At 44.5% G+C, this 12,397-nt stretch overlaps 1 protein-coding gene across 1 annotated transcript in view; it reads left to right on the top strand.

Annotated features, from left to right (window-relative positions):
- LOC115611963 (serine/threonine-protein kinase TNNI3K) overlaps window positions 1-12,397 on the top strand; it is a 57,710-nt gene that overhangs the window by 2,794 nt on the left and 42,519 nt on the right. The window contains exons 3-5 of the mRNA XM_030495707.1: window positions 1,568-1,653; window positions 3,314-3,411; window positions 7,153-7,263. Of these exons, the coding sequence (XP_030351567.1) occupies window positions 1,568-1,653; window positions 3,314-3,411; window positions 7,153-7,263 (295 nt within the window). The remainder of the gene's footprint in view (window positions 1-1,567; window positions 1,654-3,313; window positions 3,412-7,152; window positions 7,264-12,397) is intronic.

Raw genomic sequence — 12,397 nt, forward strand, 5'->3', positions numbered from 1 at the left:
CACAGGATTTATTCCTGGTTTAGAATGACAACACACATTGAACAAGCAGGATTTCCTGTAGGATCCTGCAAGAAGAAAAGGGAAGTCTCTGGCTTTGTCTTCACTTGAAATTTTGTTTAAAGAATAAATTATTTAAACATTTATTGCAATTCCCTTGGCTGCTGGCTCTTCTAGATTTATTCCATGAAGCACTTCATTTCTGAGCTTTGGCAGGTGTTGTATGACAGGACATTGATTTGACAAGGGCCTGTAGGGTCAGGCCAAGGGGAACGGCTTTAACCTGCCAGAGGGGAGACTGAGATGAGCTCTGAGGCAGAAGCTCTTCCCTGTGAGGGTGCTGAGGCGCTGGCACAGGGTGCCCAGAGCAGCTGTGGCTGCCCCATCCCTGGCAGTGTTCAAGGCCAGGTTGGACACAGGGGCTTGGAGCAACCTGCTCTAGTGGAAGGTGTCCCTGCCCGTGGCAGGGGGTTGGAACTGGATGAGCTTTAAGGTCCCTTCCAACACAAACCAGTCTGGGATTCCATGACAAGAGGCATGGAAATTAATGAACTATAAAATCATAGGTTTTAATAGCTTTAAGTATGTTCTTTTTTTGTAAAAAAGAATAGAGCATCAAATACAAATGCTGCATGCCTTTTTCAATGAGTCAGGCGTGACATGGATCCTATTTAAGAGTTATTTTATTGGAAATGCATTAATAACAATGGCTTCATTGTAACTATTCATTTCATCTTTGTGTGGCCTGGGAAGCACTATGAAATCATGAAGCTGTATTCAAATGTAACACTCTACCGATAATGTGGAAGAAAATTAAACAATAAATGGACCTTCACTTTGTCAGTGTCACAAGATGTGACGTTCAGTTGCCTGAGAACTGTAAGTGCAGAGATGCCTTTCCATAGTCCCCACAGGTCCCAGGCACGTGTGGATATCAGGAGCTGGTGTGCCACTGAAGCTGCAAATCCTTCACCAGAAATGTGGCTCTGGAAAGACTCCTTCATTCCTTTTGCCTTTAATCATTGCCAGATTTTGGTTTGAGCTTGGCTTGCCCTCCTTCCATGTACGTTCTCCTGTAGTGTTCCCATAGATCGTGTGTTGATGGTGTTTCTGTGACCGCGTTTGGGGAACATCAACTTACTTTCTGAAAGGCCTGTTGTGGGTATTCTCATTACTGGGCTCTTTTGCCTCCAGCTCTGTGCGTGCCCAGTGCATCGCTTTAGACCAAACACACAGATTTTAACTATTTCTCAGCTATTATTTCATCAACACAGAACTGGCTTTGCATGGATCATTTCTATTGCTAAGGAGTCTTTCCTCTTTTTTTCTCTAATTGACTTGAATTCAGGCTCTGTTGTGACTGAATCGCAGGGTTGTTCAGAAAACAGTAAATCTGGACTCTCATTTGATGTCTGCCAAGTGTTTCCAGTCTTACAGAGTGCAAATGGGGTGTAAATTGCATCCCAGGTCTCGAAAACTGCACTGATATTTCTGTTTGAAAGTTTTTCCAAATGACAGGGGATGTGCGAGAGATGAAAACAGTGATCATTTGTAAACCCTCTTTTTGCAGCTCTGATGAAGCCTTCTGCAAAGTCAATCTGAATTACCGCACAGAAAATGGGCTCTCTCTTCTCCATTTATGCTGCATATGTGGGGGTAGGTATTTGAAATCCAATGTTCTTTACACAGCTCCTGGTTTGGGATGTGGTAACTGTCAGGAAGAGGGTGTTTTCAGGGAGCTTCCTTCCGTGCTGCCTTTGCTGACAGCTGGGTAAGCACCTCGCAGCATCACTCTATCACTCTGACCACATTGCCAAAAGAGGTGAATCAAGCTACACTGAGCCACAATGTGGCTGATGCTTCAGTCCAGCAAAAGTTTTGGTTGATAATGCAGTGTGTTTTGCTGCAAGTGTTCAACTAATTCACAACTTGCTGTACTCATTGGCTCCTCAATCCACACTCACGCAGTGTTGCTCTACACCACTGTATTCTGCACATGGCACAGACTCCAGGATAGGCACCTCCTTTAGCAATCCTTTGCCATACCTACACCACTTATTTATCCAGTGCAATTGAAAGACCTGTATTTCATTTCACGATGGTTAGAAGAAGAACAACCCAAATGCTTTAGTGGCAAATAGCAGCTGATAGGATTTTTGCAGACAGCAAATGAGGGTACATGAGGGAAGAGTGCAGGATGGCTGCTGGGATGGTCATAAAAACACACTGATGGTGGAATTTTCCACTCCGATCCACACTGCTGCTCTGTTATCCACAGTGGGTCGTTAGTTCATGCACGCACTATGCTTTTGTTATACAAGAGCTGAAATCAGCTGAGAAGCAAAGAGAATTTTACCCTCAGGTTTCAGCTCTCCAAATCCTGACTAATAACACACGTAAAGGATTTGCTCCATCTCAGTTAGATGCCATCATGAAGGAGGGCCTGATCTTGCGCTGCTGAAAACTCAGTGGATCTTTACTCTCAGAGTGCAAGGTCATACCCAGAGGTGACACCAGCGTCTGGTAACATTAGAGCCACTGGGGATTGCTGAGAGGACATGCAAGAAAGCAGGCACTGTTTATTAACTCTGTATGGTGTGTGAACACTGGAAGAAGGGAGAGAACATACTAGAACTGACACTGCCCTTGATTTCTCTCAGTGAGAAGGCAGGTACGTTTTTGAGGTCACCACTGTGCATCAGAAAGGTCATAGGAAGGCTAATGCCCACGGTGACATTCAGCACCGTCCCCCAGACCGACTCCATCCCTGGCAGCATTCAAGGCCAGGTTGAATGGAGTCCTAGGTGACATGGTTTAGTGTGTGGTGTCCCTGCCCATGGCAGAGGGGTTGGAACTGGATGATCTTAAGGTCCTTTCCAACCCAAACCACTCTATGATTCTATGACTGTCCCTGTGACAATGTCACGTGGAGGGGGAGAGAGACGTTTCAGTTCTGAAGGGGCAGAGGAGGGCAGTGGCTGAGAAGCCAGAGTCTGGCAGTATCTGCTGCTCTGTGGAGTGCAGCGTGGTTGGGATGTGACACAGGGGTCTGCTCATGTAGAGGTTCATCTGTCCTTAACAAATCCCCATTAAAGTGTGAGCAAATGGCTGGGCCATGGCCAGGTCTGCTGCTGCCCCGGACTGGTCCAGGACATGGTGCCATTGCCATTCAGAGGTTTCAGATCTGTTTCACGTCTTGCCTCAGGTCAGCAGCTGAGCCACTACTGCTCTTTACTTTCAAACTCACACAGGACTTTCCTACCTCATCTGCACGTTCCTCTCCATACATGACTTTGTTTCCCTTTTCTTCCTGAAGGTAACAAGTCCCACATTAGAACTCTTATGCTGAAAGGACTGCGCCCATCCAGATTAACCAGAAATGGGTTTACAGCTCTGCACCTGGCAGCTTATAAGGTAAATGGAACTGGTGAAAAGAAATCAGAACTGAGCAGTTTATTTGTGTGAACTACCTGGTTGGAGTCTCTAGTTGCTACTTCTGGTGAAAATACAGGTTTCACATTTACAGTGCATGGGAAGATGGCCTGTGAAGAGCCCACCACAGGGAATCAGCAGGTGCTTTTGCAGTGTCATCCATGAGCGTATGATACTGCTTTAGAAATATTGATTAAATCATGCAATGCAACCAAATATAGAGCCGTGTTCTTTTCATTATTATAGCTGGTAATAGAAGCAGTCTCAAAAGAATTCATTTTGCAATTTTTCTCTTGTTTGCTGCTTCTTTGTTGTTCCTCCTCAGATTCCTCATTCAGCTTCAGTAATAATTTTCTTCACTATTATATTTATCTTTTGAGACTCAACAATAACTGCAGCGAGGAATAAAGAGGGCAAAGACAGCACTTTCCTAAAGAATTGTTACAATCCTTATTTTGAGATGGAGCATCTTAGAGACTAAATCCATGTATAGACCAGCCCCCAAAGCACTTGGCTTTTTAGGGGAAACTCAGATCACATTTAGGAGCTTTTATAGGCTGTAATGTGCCACACTTAGGTGTCCCATAGATGCCACAAACTCATACAGCCTCTTTCCTCTGCAGAGCTCTCATGGCAGATGCAGCTCCCATTTGCTGTGTGTCCAAAGCTGGTTAAGCAGGATGGCACCTGTGTGCCACTCTTGATCCATAAGTGGTGTTGCCAGAGGACATGGATGTGATAGATGGTCTTTAATCCAAACACGCAATTCCAGAGGCAGCAGGAATCCTCACAGTCTCTATCATTCCTCTCCAAAAGCTCACTTGTAGGAGAGGAAATGGTTTGCCTTCTGTTGGGAAATAATGCAGTGATTAGAATATTTGTCCAAAGAGAAGACAACCAAAGTGTCTCCTGGAGACATTTCAACTCATATTGCCAGTCAGCACCTATGGCTGTCCCAGTGTGAGCATGCAGTCAGCTTCCCCATGGGGAGAGTCAAGGGAAAGCCTAACACAGGTTGTGTAGGGACAGTATTCCCTGGGGCACATGGCACACAGTCCTTGGTATTATCTGTGCAAAGCAGACACTGGACCCCCAATGCAGTGATGGTTTTGCTTTTTAGAGGGGGCAGTAGGAGGGGAAGGGAAGAAGAGATGCAAGCAGCAGTGTTTATGTTTTTGTCCAAAGGTGGGAAGAAAGACACTGCCCTGTATCCAGTATTTGCTGTGGACCAGCTAAACCCATTTCCTGCTCCAGATGCTGGATTTCACTAATCCCATCTCTAGAACAATGACCTTGCCCCAGGTGTGTTCAGAGAGGTGGTCATTAAATAGGCTGAAGACTCCATCATGGAGTTGGATACCTGAAACTCACAACGTGCTGTGGATGCTGAGGATGCTGAGGATGCTGTGGATGCTGAGGATGCTGAGGATGCTCTGCAGCTCCGTGCTTAACTCTGTACATTTGCCCATGAGCCACCTCCTCTCCTAGTTACTGTGCTATGAGCACTTGCTGTATCTTGCATTATGTCTTGGAATTCCTATGTTAGTTTAATTTTACAGCCACTGGTACCCGTTAGCTATGCAAGCTATAAACCGATGACAAGCATCCAATCTTATACATCATGGGATGAGGTGGTGGTTTACTGCAGTCATAAAAGAAACTTCCCCCATGCTCAGTGTTGCATTTTTAGCCAATTGCCTGGAAGAATTTCTCTGCTTTCTTTAATGTCAGTCTCAGTGACTGGTTTCCAATCAATAATTTTGCTGAAAAAACATTCCTTTGTTTAAAAGGAATTTTATATCAGATTTCCCGGGTGTTTTCATTACTTGGGAATAGTTTTGATTTTGCTATCAAATCTTGTTTTATCTGGTTGCCCTGCACTGTATAGTTGATAAATCTCTTCCATCCACTTAGGCACAGACCTATATCAGAAACTTCTTTAATCTCTCAAGTAATGTGATGCAATATCCAATATCTTTTGCAGGTTCTGCAAAGCAAAGCAAACTAGTGTGAATTTGGGGATGTAGAATAGAATGCAATATAATGTTTCTCCCAAAAGTGACATTTTGAGACTTTAAATGGCAGATTTTGTTGTATTCTAGTTCTTTTCTAAGTAAAATACAAAGGAGCCTAAAGATACCTCATAACAACAGTGGTGTATATTGAGGCAGGGCAACTTCTTAAGAAACTCCTTGCCTGCTTCTTACCTGCATTCTGGGTTTTTCTGTGGCATTTCCTTGGGGTATAACAGAGCTGGGAGAGCTGGGATGAGTCACTGATCAGAACAGAACATTTCAAGATAATTCAGACTCAGCCTGTCTTCCCAGGCTGCACAATATCCCGTCCATTATCCACCCAAGAACCATGTTTCAAGGTCTAAAACTATTCGATAGGGAAAATAATGTAAACTTTAACTGTCCGTTGTTATCAAAGAGAAATTGCAAATATTTCCTGAAAGCAGGAAACCCATTTCACTATGAACACTTGTTATGCTTTCACAGACATATTTCAGCTGCCACTTCTCTGGCATTGGTTCCTTCTTGCCCTTCTTCTAGTGACTATTTCAAAGAGGTAGAGAACAATGAAGAAGTTTGGAGCCTCTAGCACCTCCTTCCCTCTTGAGCTGTGTGCATGTCCTCCCAGGAGACAATGAAAATGGATTGGAGAAGGCTCGTCTGGGCAGATCCCCAAGAAGGGAGAATAATTGTAGCTCTGGTTGGTGCAGTTAGAGCTAGTGATGGTGAGCAAGCTGGTCTGGTTTCTCCTGCCACTTCTGTCACTGCCCCCATTATTTCACTTCTCTGTGTTTAGTGTCACTATTTGTGAAGCAGAATTTATTGCTGGTCACATTGCCTGGGCATTGAGACTTATTTGTTTCTCAAGTTGATTTTTATTACTGCCATTTGATAGTGCCCATTGCTGCTGTTATACCCGCAAGAAGTCATAGCTAAAACTGTGCATGACAGGAGTGAAATGATATGGAAAACAAGCTCACAGTTCAGAATGTGGCACTCATGCTATCCTGGGAGCTCCTCAGGTGCCCTTCTGCTATGTTAGCTGCTGTAATGTTTCGACATGGAGAATAGTCTGTGTTAGCACTTGGTAATGGAGACAGAGGCTTGGAGGCAGAGATCTTTAAAGATATATGTAATCACAATAAAGACTTTAGATGCAGGCTTTAGTTTGGCAAAGGAAAGACTTCTGGTGCCCAGGACAAATCCTCCCTCCACCCTTTCCTTGCACTCCTGTGCTCCTGGTGTCATGGTCAGTCCCTTTGCTTGAAATAGAACCCCAGACTGGTTCGGGTTGGAAGGGACCTTAAAGCTCATCCAGTTCCAACCCCCTGCCATGGGCAGGGACATCTTCAACTAGAGCAGGTTGCTCAGAACCACATCCAGCCTGGCCTGGAATGTCGCTAGGGGTGGGGCAGCCACCGTCTCTCTGGGCAACCTGTGTCAGGGTTTTACCACCCTCATTGTAAAGAGTTTTTGCCTTGTGTCCAGCCTGAGTCTCTCTCTTTTAGTTTAAACACATCACCCCTTATCCTGTCACAACAGGCTAAAAAGTCTCTCCCCATCATTCTAATAGACCCCTTTAAGTATTGAAAGACCGCAGTAAGGTCTCCCTCAGGGTCTTGGAGGTCTCAACACACACATACAGCTCTCCAGGGCTCACTGTGAGAGCCATGCCCAGCACTAACGTGTTGGACTCACTGCCTTTCAGGACAACTCGGAGCTGCTAACAGCGCTGCTGCATGGCGGAGCTGACATCCAGCAGGTCGGATACGGAGCGCTGACAGCCCTGCACATCGCTACCATCACTGGCCACCACAAGGTATGCTGCTCCTCTGCTGCTGGAAGCCTCCTTCGTGAGCGCAGATAGCAGCAGGTCGCTGTGTTTCAGGTTGGCGCTGTTCCAAAGCTCAAGCTGGTTGAGTACAACTGAGCTGTATTGAATGGTTTGTACCTTTGGGGAAACCCACCCCTGTGCATGTGTTTTTACCTTGAGCAAATATGCGCAGAGGACATAGATCTGTTTGTACACCTCTTACCTGTATGTAAGTGCTTTAAAGTCTTGGCAATAAATGGCACTGCTTTCTAAATATCAGAAGTGTTAACTAACAGATAGATGATGAAACACACTTGCTCATACGTTGGGATTTCTGAACCTGGATATGGAGCAAGGCTTCCAAACACTGTCTCTGAGTGTGCAGGAAGCACAGTAGAAGTCTCACTTCCTCTTCTAGGTGTCACGGGCTCTGCTTCAGAGCTCTGTGATTTTCACTTCAGGAGGAGACAGAAGTTCTCCCTTCAGAGCTATTTCATAGTTCGGATTGGTGCAGAGAAAGCTGTTGTCAGGGTAGGTCTAGTGTGAATCTCAAACATCCAGAGTGATAAACCTCCTTTGGAGACTTATCACTATGGGGAGCAGAGGGTGGAAGAGGGATGAGATTCCCTAGATACCTATAATCAAGCCCTTCCCTTTCTAGACGTGCTGTCAGTCATGAATCTGTTTTCTTATCACTTACCACCCCAGCTCAGCCATTTCACACTTCGTCTCATTTCTGTCACCCTGGCAACAGCTCATTCAGTATAATTTATTTATTATTTTAATCTCTTCAAGTACTGGGTATGCAGTTACCTTGGTGCTGGGAGGTTCATAGCCGTAAAAGGACTCATGAGTTCAGGTACTTCGCTTTTTATTTCCTTTGGGTCTGTTAAGCAAGCAAAGATTTTGTCCTCTGCTAAAGTAAAGGTTTAAACTTACACAGGGGTTGGACTAATTTGGAGACAGGAACAGCAAGTTCTTTAAAGAGAGAGAAGCAGCAAGAAAAGAATAATTAAGGACAAGGAAGGAAATAGAGGTGATGTTAATACTTGCCTTTACGCTGTGAATTTAGTTGTTCATTTTAGACTTAGAAATTCCCTTCAAGTAGAAGAGTTTGGCCGGACTAGAACAAGGCATGTGTGCAGCAGAGAAGAACCACCTCTATCTATGCGCAAGGCAAGAAAGAAGACACGTCTTAGGAACTCCCAAGTTACAGCAGTCACTGTGCTTGCTGATATAAAGAAAGCCAGCCCTGCTGCTGCTGCGCTTTCAGTCACCCAACTTACACACTAGTTACTATACATGTGCATATAGAAATAGTTACACAGTGTATGTGGAAAGAGAGAAAAGAGGCACTTTTGTTGGGTAATTGGTGACCTCCAGAAATTCTCTGTGCTATCTCCGAAATCTGCTACCACTCACATACCTGCTCTGAGGACTGATATGGCCGGACACTGAGGGTTAGCTGAGGCAAGGTGACACTTCCTCATTTATGCTGTTTAGGTTGTCTTTAAGTTCCTGTTTCTGGTTAGTCTGAAAAAACTGTGAGATCTCTGCACCAGTAGCAATATGCTACATTTTCTATTTTATTTAGGCTTTAGAAGAAGCTGATAGATCTTTGCTGGAATTTGCAACCAGGTTTTAGCTTCCAGTGAAGCTAATCCCATACCTGAATTACTCTGAAGATTTTGGAAATTGCACCAGGCACCCACTGGAATTTTATGCACTGAATACCTCTGAGTATCGCACCCCGTGCAATTAACTGCACGTGTATGTGTGAGAGACATATGTATGTGCATAGAGACAGTACCTCAAGTCATAGCAGGGCTCAGAATGCTCTAGAGTCTGTGGACACTGATGAAATAATGATACCAGCAAACAGCAGAGTGGTCACTGGGAGAAAGAAGCTGTGATTTGCAAACACAGCTCAGAACAGCCACATCCCAGCACTTCTGCAAGCACCAGTAAGAGCTGCTCACCCTCATAAATGTTTTGTCAGTGAAGAGTTCCCCCATTTCCAATGGAAATATACATCATGCTCTTCCACCCTCCTCAGGTTTTCACTCCTCCTAAGGGCTATATATGTAGTCTGTATGTATACGATTGTGAATAAGTATATATGTGTGTGTGTATGTACACTGCTAAGGACCTTCCCAGGCTTGTGGCCACCAGCGAGGCTACTGGTCAATTTATCTTTACATTGCAGCCTCCAGAATGGTTCCAAAGTGATTTAAATCCAATAGGAATGTTTGCTTTTGTTGTTAAAGAGTTGTTAATGTTTATTGTTGGTTTTTTTATGTTGTTATGTTTAATGTTGTTAAAGCATCAAGACGCAGCTGGTGACAACCTCACGTTGCCCAGAGAGGCTGCGTGTGTGTAGAAGGTTAAGCTGGAGGAAGGTTAAAACAATTTATGGGTGGTCATACCAAGGAACTCAATTAAAAAGCTGTTAACCTTCAGTGTTTCAGTCAGCAGCTCCAGCAGATATCAGGGGACAAATCAATCTGGTGCATCTGTTGCAGTGGTGAGTGAGGAGAAGTGCCAGCAGCACAAGCCAAAGCCTTTCATTGCAAAGGTCAGACCTCCGGGTGGAAGCACAAGGTGTGAGCAGGGACGGGGGCCTTGGTGTTGCAGCATTACACCCCTGAGCTTGCAGGTACACATATAGCTCTTCTTACTAGTGATGGAAATCTTTCCTTGTGTATCCTGTTACTAAAAACCAGCTCAGGAACCACCACATCTAATTGTTCTGTGCAGGAATTACAGTGGAGATGTTAACCAGAGTTGTAGCACTTTAATGATCCTTATCACTTTTACGGGGTATGTATTTAATGTTTCCTCTGTGGGAAGTACAAAGTACTCTTCTCTGCACTGGGGCTTTTTAAAGCCCCTGGGCCTTGCCCTGCAAATGCCAAGGCAGGCCCTGCTCTTTCTCTCATGTGTCTTCCTAAGAGCTCATCTCAATCTCCCCTCTGGCAGGTTAAAGCCATTCCCCCTTGTCCTGTACCTACAGTTCCTTGTCCAAAGCCCCTCTCCAGGTTTCTTGCAGCCCCTTTTAGCATGGAAGCTGCTCTAAGGTCCCCCTTTAAGGAGCCTTCTCTTCTCCAGGCTGAACAAGGAGCATGTTCAAATGATTTTAAAAGCCTTAAAAACTAGAATTCGTGTGAGCCTGTTCGAGTGGTTCACGAAGTCCCCATTTTCTACCTTCATTCCCTGCACTTTATGCCAGTGCTGCATCTTCCCAGCCTGCTCTTTCATCTGACACTGATTTTTCAGACCTTTTCAGAACCATTCTAGACCCAGGAACACAGAAATGGCATTCATTCAGCACCACTGTACATGACTGCACAAGCTGCAAGGTAATGGGGACTCCAAGATCCAGTAATAGTGCCCAAAGAGATTCTGTGTCCAGCAAATACCACTATCAGCAAAACATTTTCAAAATCCCATTCTTCGGCGACCCTGGGGCAACAGCAATCCTGGGGAGAGCTTCCTACTTCCAGGCACCAGTACCTGCATCTTTCATTAGCAATTTCTCTGTGACCTGTGTTTCATCTGATTGGAACAGCCAAGATAAAAGGACATGCACGGGCTTGTTGCTGGGCTGATGTCTGAGCCCGCATCTGACAGAAGAGCGTGTATTAAGTAAAGTATTAAATCTTTCTTATCCTAAGACTGACAATTAATTGTGCATTCATTGGCAAATTGTATTTAAAGCGTTCAGAACCCCCTTCAGCAGTTTCTTAATTCAGTCTCATAGAGTTTGCTCTAACATTCTTACGATAGGAGTTGTCATAATTTAATGTAAAGCCCCTTTGCAGAATGTGACTGATCATAGCTACATTCCTCACTTGGAGGGAATTAGGCAAATGCTTGCCACTAATCATGTTTTTGTTATAACAGCTTTATTAACAAAGGAACTGAAGCTCATGATAGATTCTTTAGCTGGTTAGTTAGTGTAAGGCTGTGCAGAGGCTACTGCTGGACCAAAGGCCTGAACTGTTGAAGTTGTCTGCTCATTTAAATTTTAACCGCTAAAGAGTCAATAATCTCTGATCTTGTGTTCTTATAGGATTTCTTACCCCTTGCCCTTGTCCAAGAGGCAGAGTCCTTATGTGATCTGTCTTAGGTTTTATTTTGTTGACTCCTCCTGACCTTCAGCATAATTATCTTTGAAGTGAATGTAATGGACTTGAATGTTCAAAGAGCTTCTGAGTAAGCCTTTCCTAAGAGAGTTTTGAGACAGCTCACAAAGTGAGTGTTGTTCAGGGTGCTCAAAGCATCGTTCTGAGTTAGAAACAGCCGTACATCGAGGTGCTGGGAGCTGCTGTCTCTGCAGGTTGAGAACATCCCCCAGGCTCTGAGCTGCACCGTGAGTCACCAGCTGTCTCCTGAGGATGAAAATCTTTTTCTGGTCTTTCTATAACAGCTTAAAGCTCTTTCTGCATCAGAAATTTCTCCCTTACTTCCTGCAGTCACTTTACCCATACTCACCCACTTGTACTGGCTATGCCAACTTGCAGTGTTTCCTAAGGTTCCTTTCTTCTCTCTTAGAAGGAAAGCTTGTCTGTGAAACTGTGATGATTGTCTCTGTAGTCCTCTCATCGTTCACAGCTGAGTGGAGTTTGCTTAATGTGACTCACAAAATCCTTTTTATGTGGAGATCACAAAATCACTTCCACGGTTGTCTTTTCTGCAGACTGGACATTGTGTTAAAACTCATCTAGTTTGACGTTCATCATCAGAGGTGGATCCACATTTCTCAACATGGGTTTTTGCAGCTTGAAGATCCATCTTGGAGCTTGTAGATGAATCTAAATTCTGAATTCCATCTTTGACTGGTCACAGAGCTGAGTGCATTCCAGCCTCACAGTTGCATGCCTAAATCAAAACCAAACTGATCCAAAGAACACTCAATCCTATTCTTGTAAAAGCTACAGGTCCAAACAGCTCTTTCCAGAGCCAACAGCTACAACTTCAGTTTTAGGATGGTAGTTTGCTGAAAAATGTCTAAGATGAATCACTCAAAACCCACCGAGCCATTAAATCACAGAGGACCTGGCTCTGTGTTCCTCACCTCTGGTCCACCAGGCTACTCGTATACTGAAAGTTGTCTGGATGTGGGATGCACGGATGGAGT

Source organism: Strigops habroptila, chromosome 8, assembly GCF_004027225.2.
Source record: "Strigops habroptila isolate Jane chromosome 8, bStrHab1.2.pri, whole genome shotgun sequence".
Lineage (NCBI taxonomy): Eukaryota > Metazoa > Chordata > Aves > Psittaciformes > Psittacidae > Strigops > Strigops habroptila.